At 46.1% G+C, this 9,067-nt stretch overlaps 2 protein-coding genes across 3 annotated transcripts in view; one reads left to right on the top strand and one right to left on the bottom strand.

The window, feature by feature from the left end:
• The window catches only part of T48 (FU domain-containing protein T48), a 28,055-nt gene extending 21,107 nt beyond the window's left edge, over nt 1-6,948 (top strand). For both annotated transcript variants that reach the window (XM_043212017.2, XM_070281301.1), the window contains exon 3: nt 5,429-6,948. In XM_043212017.2, the coding sequence (XP_043067952.1) occupies nt 5,429-6,420 (992 nt within the window). In that variant the 3' untranslated portion in view covers nt 6,421-6,948. The remainder of the gene's footprint in view (nt 1-5,428) is intronic.
• Nucleotides 6,727-8,759, bottom strand: Ets97D (DNA-binding protein Ets97D). The gene is made up of 4 exons (XM_017237350.3): nt 8,600-8,759; nt 8,381-8,513; nt 8,243-8,312; nt 6,727-8,189 (listed from the first exon to the last, which is right to left on the bottom strand). Exons 1-4 carry the CDS (start codon nt 8,658-8,660, stop codon nt 7,065-7,067), a joined length of 1,389 nt encoding a protein of 462 aa, XP_017092839.2. The 5' UTR covers nt 8,661-8,759; the 3' UTR covers nt 6,727-7,064.
• Between the last annotated feature and the right edge of the window lie 308 nt (nt 8,760-9,067).

Here is a 9,067-nt window from a genome sequence, read left to right on the forward strand (position 1 = left end):
CTCTGCAGGTATTTGTTTTCACAAAGTATCTACTCCTCCCTCCCCCCCTCCGCTGAATTTTCCAGTTGAGGTCCAGGCTCCATCAATGGCTCTATTTGATGTAAACCGCCGCCTTGCCGGCTTTTTGAACCATTTGAACTTTTGGCTTTTCTGCTGTTGTTTGAGGCTTTCGGCATTTTTTTTTTGTTATAAGCTGTTGTTGTTTGTGGGTCTTGCCCCATTCACCCACCCCATGGGGCATGTTTTATTTGATATTTCTTTTTCTACTTACCAAATGCTACGACATTTCGTCATGCTAATCAGCATGGAGTCACTCGTTGGCTAATTGGCTTGGACGGGACTAGCTGGCTGTTGGGATTTGGCTTAGACACGGGCTTAGGATTGGGAAGTGTGTATGCGTCTGGCTATCAGATTACTTGACATATTGCAAAATTAGACTTGTATATGGCTAGGCATAAAGATAGATGGCTAGATGGTTTGGGAAACGAGGGTGATGCGGGATCTTGGACAAAGGAAAATAGTGTGGAAACTAAGGAGCTGGGGGGAGCTCTCCTGGAGTAGCAGGAGGTGTCATGTTCCCTTCAAAAAATAATAGTTATACATTAATTTAAAAGGCTATTAACTCAAACTTAACTTTAAAGCTGCCAAAGTTTAATGTCGAACCATTGTTTTGATGAATTCAGTTTCTCTAATGAGCAAAGCACTTAATTTAATGAGGTATCTAAAGGCCTACCAATTTAAACTGGAAACCCCAGGCCTTTAAGCATAAGCCCAAGTGAATGGGTGATAAAACGAGTCTGTTTTCGAGATTTAATAAATCAAAAAGTCATACCTCAGTGACTTTTTTGCGTGTGGAGGATTATCTGGGCAAGATATTACTTCCCCATTGGGTGGATATATAGTAATGTTTAACTGTATCACCCTATTCGATGGCTGATTGAATTTCGTTGTCATTTTCTCAATCAAGCCCAATGCCAAAGTCAAGTCAAAGTTGTCATTATCGCTTCCAGTATTTGCATTTACTAATTTATTTATTTACTTGTCTACAGTATCTTTTTATTATGCAAACACATCTATAAGATACACCGTGTACGTGGTGCCTATCTAGAAATTATGCAAATATCAGTGGGCCGATTGCGCCTTTGTGAGACTTGCCAGCTAGCCAGCTTGGCAGCCACTTTAATTTGTGACATTTGCTTAAACAATTTTCTCTATTGGAATTTCGCAGTTGATCGCCTTGCTCCTTCAGAACCTTTCCGAGAGCGCGCTGTGTGTGGGCCCCGGGCTGGGGCTGGAGCTGGGCTGGTCTACACGAAACAATTAAACTCAACATGCATTTATGTCAAGTTATTCGCGCTGTGCCGGCAATTAGAGACCAAAACCGACTCCGAAGTGGGCAACGCAGTCCGACTCCACCAAACGCATGATCATTGGCCAGTAAATTAAGCCAGACAACAGCACTCCAATGTAGTCAGTCGGTGGTACAAGCAACAACACACAACAACAGCCCAGCCGACAGCTGCGGTTGTAAATTTGATTTTTATGGCCAGAAACACGTTGCCGATTGGCAGCCAAGTTGGCCAGGCCAAGCTATAGACCAAAAAAAGCACAGAAACTGTTAGCGCTTTTCCAATCAGTTTTCCCCGATATCTGTCACCGGGCATGGAAACGGAAACCTCGCCGACTTTTGAGGTGTTAATTTGGCCACATGCCGACTGCTTTTGGCCATAAATTCACATCGTGTTCATGTCGCGCGCAATTAGTTGGTCTCCAACATTTCCGATTCTTGGAGAGATTTTTGTAATATTTTTTATAAAAATTATAAATAAATAAGATTTTCTTAAAATAGATATATCTGAAGTTCTGAAAAACTTTATTTCGTCAGCTGCATTTTAATTACTTTCCAAAAGAAACATAAAGAAACCCCGAAATTGTATATTTTTTTGTGCTGTTGTCTGGTCTCGAGTCTGAGTTTCAGTTTAAAGTCAAAGTCTGTCTTGTCCAGCAAGTAAATCGTGACAATCATGACAAAAAATCGAACGGATGTTTGAAGCCAAAAAATGCAAAAAGTATTTCTTTGGCTTTTTGTTTGCTGGTTTTGGCAATTTATCATAAAACGGCGTAAAAAAATCTAAAGAAATGAAAAGATCTCCAACCCCCCATACAAAATAACAAATAATAATTCATAATAAATTGTCATTTGACGTGTTTGAAATGTATTGGCAATTAAAAACGCAATTGAAGGAGGGAGTAGGGTCAGTAGGCAGTCACTCCTTGGGAGTAGCTGCAATTTATGGAGTTCATGAACCGAACTCTGGGTGTGTAGAGCTCTCGGTCATGATACTCGGATCAGGGCAAGTCGAGTAAAAGGGAACAGACTTCAGACTCGGAAAGCTGATTCAGTGATTTGGGGAACTACTACTACAATCTCATGATCGAAAAAGTGCCAATTCAAAGCTTAGTTTCTGGGGAATATCACGAATTTCAAGATCACTAAAGCCAATATTTTAAAAATTAATATTTTTTTGCTAAGTCTGCAGTTTAGTTTCCATAGAGAACCATTAAGAATTCTTTAAAAAAATGGTCTCTCGTCTCTGATGTCTCTCGAAAATGCTTATTAAAGTCGTTTCTCTGTCAATTTTTTGTTGGTTTTTTTTTTCGGCCCGGGTCCCGCCCATTCCCGATTATTGTTGCTGCTCTTGTTGCTTGCCCCCTTTTGTTGCATGTTTTGGGGACTGGAGTGGAGTGCAGTTTGCTTAGGGCGTACTTAAGTACCGTTATTTTAATAAACGCCGTTTGCTCATGCGCATGCGCAGCTTGTGTTGGCCCTGTTTTCGATGTTGCCACAAGACTTTCTTCGCTTAAAAGAAATGGAATTACGCCTGATGGCGAAATTCAACAAAAAAGTTAAAAATTTGCTTGCTCATAGCAATGTTTTGGGAACTGGGACTGGGATTGGGACTTCCTTCCCCCCAGAGTATGCCATTTGTTTTTCGTAATATTTATTTACTCTGGCCGAGTGCAGAGAATCTCTGTTTATTTTTGCCTTTTTTTTGGTCTGCGACAAAACTCTGGCTGTTTTTTGCATAAACATTTATGCAAATGTCAAATGCCTAATTGACAGACAAGAGCCAAGTGTGTTTGCCTTGCCTTGGCTGGCTGGCAGGCTGCCGGACCCACCTCCCTCCCCATTTTCCTGAGCAAATAAATAAAGTCCCATGACAATGACCAGGCTTTATAGAGGCAGCAAATTACAATTTACGATCGACGATCAGCGCGAGAATCGGTATGAGCGACAGCTCCAGCTCCACATTTTGTCAGCTAAACGGGCCGAACCCTCTGATTCGGAACGACCTTGGGCCTTTGTGGGCCCCCGGCCCTCCCAGCAATTATCCACATATACGAGTTATAAAGTGATCTAATGAATTTCCTTTATGCGTGTTTCATTTGATGGTGATCGTCCGATAAACATTTTATTTCGTTTTTATGTCTCTAGCTTCTATAGTCGTCGTCGTCATCTTCGTCGTAGTCGTCTATGTTTGTTTTGAGTGAAAGTAATTTGTCGATTATCTTTTGTATTTATGGATGTATAAATATGGGTCTGACACGCCTAGATACTTGGCACCACATGTGCTAAGAGCTTTAATCTGACGACTCTTCTGCCCGATTCCCTTTGCAGACTCATGAGAAGAAGAAAGTTTAAACATTTTTTTGCGGTGATTGGTTCGCATGATGATGGTAATGATGCTGCCTTAAATATAGTTGTAGTCATCAGAGTTTCAGGTTCGGAACTTCATTTAGTCTCAGTGGAGGAGAAATTTAAGAGCTTTAGGCGTGGCTGTGGGTCTTGGGAAAGGGTTTGTCTCTCTAAACCAGATCCTATCTGGCAAAAGAATGACCAACAAATTGGCCCAATCTCTGATCCGATCCGAGCCAAGATTCCATTCCAATCGACAAATTGTTTTGCCATATATGTATCATTGGGGTCTATCTCTGACCAATCGATATCATTATTTATATCTCGGCAGACGGCAATTCCAGGCCATTTACATGATCATCCAAAGAATAAAAAAGAAGATCCAACGCAGAGGTGGAAGACAGCATTGACAGGCGGAATAAAGGCAATCTTCCATTTAATAACCAATTATCATTGATCAACTGCACGCCCAGCCCCCTGAGATCGAAGGAATACCCTAAAAGAGACCCAGAGTCGGACAAATGCAGTGGGCACTGAGCAATATCAATTACGAATTACATCTGATTATCTGGTCCAGTCTGGGAATTGGCCATGGCCAGGGCCAAGGTGATTGCGCGATCGTGGCTTCGATGCCGACTGCCGGCTGCCAACTGGAGCTCCAGCAAAGCAACTCCCGCCTGGGGGCTGTGTGTGTCTGATTAGCGCATAAACAAGTTAATGCCATTGATGATGACGATGCTGAGCCACCTGAACCGACGCCAAGTGCATCGCAATGGGTTCGGAGGATGATGAGGAGGACGACAGGCAGACGTACGAACGTGGAGCAATGTTATTGTTTCTGCTGCCCGGCTCTTTGGCTGGAATCAAAATTCTGGCTTTTGTCCAAGATAAATGGGCCAGCTCACACTGCGATAAGGCGACTGGCAAACTTCTGGCCTGTTTGGGAGTCTCTGTGCGTCCCGTCTGTTGACAACTGGCGGCGGCTTCCAAACCCTTTGATCTTTGACGACGCCCTAGCCCCCAGCTCCCAGCCAATCTCAGTCTGCGTCTGCTGTTGTGTGTTGGACCATGTTGAACTTTCCCAGTTGTCGCGTCCGCCCTGTTCCTAGAATATGTATCTTCGGCCGTTACTGTTTACCCAACACTTTTGGAGGCCCCTGGGGCCGGCGGGTGGTGGTCGGGCCACAGCCTATATGCTAATGCTGTTTGGTCAGCCAAAACCCAAACCCAAAGCCAAAGCCAAACACTTTTTGTTGGCATTACCTTGAATTTGTCATCACAAAGGCCTGCCCGAGGAGAGCTGCAGCCCAGAAGTAAATAGAGTTGTTCAAGATATGTCATAGACTTTGGAGCAAACAAAGCTTGACAACATAGTTAGGGTTCATTTGCATTGGGTTCCATAAAGATTATCATGGTATTTACATGAATAAATTGAATTCCTGTTTATTTCCAACGAAATGTTGGAGATTATTACTTGGAGGAGTACAAACATCTAGCTAGTTGGGGGGACTTGGAACTAGAAACAAAATTAGATCTTTGTGGCAACCATTTTCAGAATTAATTTTTAGTTTTTAAGAGTCTTTAATGGACAATTGTCCGTGGGAGTGCCCCGACTTGTGAGCTTGTATGCAAATGAGGGGACAATTAGGCTGATCAGCGCTAATTGAGGGAGCCAGAGTGACCCACAGAGTGACTAACCCGATTCCGTTTCTCCATCTTCTCTACTTGCAGGCTGCCCGGCTTCCACCAGCTCCCACTGCCTGCGCTGCAACAAGGCCGGCTGCATCAAGTGCCCCATGTACCTGGTGACGGATACGCGGCAGTGCGTGGACCAGTGCCCCACCGGCTATTTGGATCAGTGGTCCGCCCACACGGAGTTCATGGGACGGGTGTGCGTGCCCACCGGATATTCCGGCCCGTTGATGGCCGCTCTGGCCGGACTGCTGGGCGGTTTCCTGGTCTGCCTCTCCCTGTTGGCCGTGGCCGTGATGCTGGTGAAGAGGAAGCGCCGGCGGAAGTCCGTCAAGCAAAAGCTCATCAACGAAAACACCATGGACAGGGCTGACTTCTTGCGGCAACTCAACGAGATGCGTCCGAACGCCGAGCACTTCCTGGCCATGCTGAACGACACGCGGCGGCAAATCCGCAAGCTGTATCTATCCGGCGAGGTGGCTGCTGCCAACTCCTATCGGCCCATTGTGCGGGATCTGGCCAAGCTGCTCATCCTGCTGAACAGGCCGATGGAGCTGATACCTGCTCCACCGCCGGACTGGTCCCGGCTACATGCCTGGTCGGAGCAGGCCTTGGAGCGGTACAAGCCGCAGGTGGGCCAGCTGATTGACTTCTTCCAGGCCTCGCACGCCGCCAATGGCCATCAGGAGGTCCTGTACGCAGCTCCTGCAAAGAAGAAACAGCAGCAGCAGCAGCCCAGCATCTTCCGGCAGCAGGTGACGCCGACGGCGATGCCCCAGGGAGTGGGCGAGCTGATGGCAGGAGACCGGAGTAGCAGTGCGTCGGCGCAGCAGAAACTGCATCTGTTCGGGTCACTGATCAGCCTGCACGAGTTCGAGGAGCCGAGGGCTTCCGATCCGTTTGGAAGCAGCTTCAACACGCTGAAGAGCGGCAATCTCATTTCAGATCTCAACGCCAGCTCGCTCTGGCTGGAGGACGAGTTCTACAAGCTGGGCTTCCGACCGCAGGACGAGATCACCACGGAGCTGTGAGCTGTCCCAGACTCAAACTTAATGCAAAAGTAGTATTATCCCGGTTGACGGCGCTAAGCGTCTGCCATTAACGCCAGTTCAGCCGGGAAAAGGAGCATTGCGTGCACATTCCGCCAGGCCATCATCATCATCATCATCGATCAAACCGAGACGCCATTTAGCTGGAGCCGCTAAATGCCCACGTTTAGAGTTAGTTAGATCAGTTAAGCAAGCAAACTAGTCACGTAAAATCACAAACAAAACCATCAACACAAAACGATGCCGCCAAGGAGCCGAGGAGGAGCAGGAAGCAAATGGAAATGGAAATCGAGTGGAAATGAATTTAGTTTTATGGATTTTACAAAAATCGCAACAATCATGTAACGAACAATATTCAATATACACACTATATAGATACTATCCAGATAATAGTTAAGATGTTTAGCTTTAGAGAAGCGATACTTATAGCTATAGCTTAAATAGACAGAGATTATAAAGCTTAGTGAATATGAAATGGATAATAAAATCGTGTGCCTTAAGAGTGTAAAATGCGTAACAGTTTGTATTATTAACCAGGCGCCGTCTTTCGACCAGATTAGCCAACGTTAAGGTGCCTCGTACTTCCAGAGTATGTCGGGTTCCACCTTAACCACTAGCTCCACATGTCATGTGTTGTCCTCCTTGCTAGCCTCCATCGATACCCTCCGTTCGGGCGACCTCTTGCGCTCATTCACCAGCCGGGACAGCTCGCAGGCGTCGTAGCCGATGAGTAGTTTCAAGTCGCAATCGAATTTGTAGGCGAATCGCTTGCCAGACACCTTGGAGATCATATCTCCGTCGTAGTAGTACCGCAGTGCCCTTGACAGTTTTTCGTAGTTCATGGCGGGTTTGTTTTTTTTCTCGCCCCAAAGACGAGCCACCAGGTCCGGATCGGTCAGCTTAAACTCGCCCTCGGTGCCCACCCACTCAATGATGTCCGTGTGCTCGCAGTCAGTGAGTATTTCCAGCAGAAACTGCCACAGCTGTACCTGACCATTGTTTCCCGATCCAATGCTGGTGTAATTTGTGGGGCTTCCGGGAGAGGGAGCACTTTTCGTAGGGGTGATGACATTACCTTCGCCAGCTTTCTGAAGAGATTTTCGCATGATTCGCTGTTCCAGCGAGGCTGCATCTCCCAGTTTCGGTTGCTTGGGCTTCCGCTGCTCCTCCACTTGCTTATGTACCACTGAAACAAAGTTGCACTCCTTGAGAAGCTGCAGATGCGTCCAGAATACGTTGCCCGGATCACGTGGCAGCTTTTTGGTAAACTCCTCGTGGGTCATGGCGCAAAGTTCCTGGCCATTGATCTTCCAGTCGCTCATGTTGATGCCTCGCAGTTCAAACTGTTTAACAGCCCATTCCAGCCAGTGGGTGACGTGGGCCTGTGTCCACTCGATGGCAGCCTCAGGGATTTTCAATCGCGCTTGCTCCCGCTTGAACTTGCTGTCCAGAACCCAATTCAATACAGGCTTCACGTCCTTGCCCGATTCCATGAAGTCATCATCAGACAAGCTACGCTTGATGCCTGTTTTAATGGGACTCTCGCTGGAAGAGCTCCTTATGCTAGACGTGTCTGGGGGTGAGAGTTGACCCACGGGCTCCTCGGTGGCTAGAGCAGCCAAAGCTGCTTCTGTAGGCTTCAGGACATCCGCAATGTTGATGCGTTTTTGTATGGTTTGAATTTGCACATTGATTTGTACCAAGCCCTCTCCTTTGACACATTGATCCACCAGGTTCTTGTGCGGCTCCAGCTAAAAGAAGAATTTCTAATGAAAAGGAACCATAAAGGCATTTGGTGACTAACCTCCTGGGCATCCTGTAGCCAAAAGGAGTAGTAATTCAAACCAACCCCTATTTTGCGCTCAACAAGTTTCCTAAAAGAGAAAAAAGTCAAACAATCGTAACATATGGGAAACAACGATCACAGGAAGTGGTCTCTTACTTGAGGGTGCTGAGCGGTTCCCGGATGTCCATGTGCACTATGATTATGTCATCGGGCTCCGCCTCTGCCTCCACGTCGTTGCTGTCGTCATAGATGTTCGTCTCCTCGAACATGTTGCCGGGAATAACCTCCTCTGCAAATTGTTTACAATCGAATGAATGGGAATGCATTGGACCACAACAGGTGCCTCCCCAATTGGGATTCCTTGTTCTAACTCACCTAGCACTCCGCCCACACCAAGGCGTCGTATTAGGTCTTCCGTCAGGTCGGTGCTCTCCATTGTATCTGTGCGTTTGCCAAGGATTACGTTGTATTTATTTAATAATGGTTAATACGGGATAAAAAACAATGCTGTCCAAACAGCGATGCAGACTAGAGGTGGAAGAAAATCGATTTAAGTATCGAGCTATCGATATGCTGTCCCAATAGCGATGCCAGACTAAAGATGGGAGGGCCATAACTTGATCCGGTAGCACAGGTTTTTCAAACTTCAGCGTTCGTTTTTCGCCATAATGTATGAAAATTCAGAAACAATGCATTAAAGGGAAGGTAATAATTAACGGCTTCTTTTCCTCATATATAAAGATTAAAAAGATGATAATTTAAGCCAATAACATATACAAAATATGTACTGATATACATCACACTGTACAAATAGCTTTGCTGCCATCCGCCAGATGGCGCACT

This window comes from Drosophila bipectinata, chromosome 3R (assembly GCF_030179905.1).
Source record: "Drosophila bipectinata strain 14024-0381.07 chromosome 3R, DbipHiC1v2, whole genome shotgun sequence".
Lineage (NCBI taxonomy): Eukaryota > Metazoa > Arthropoda > Insecta > Diptera > Drosophilidae > Drosophila > Drosophila bipectinata.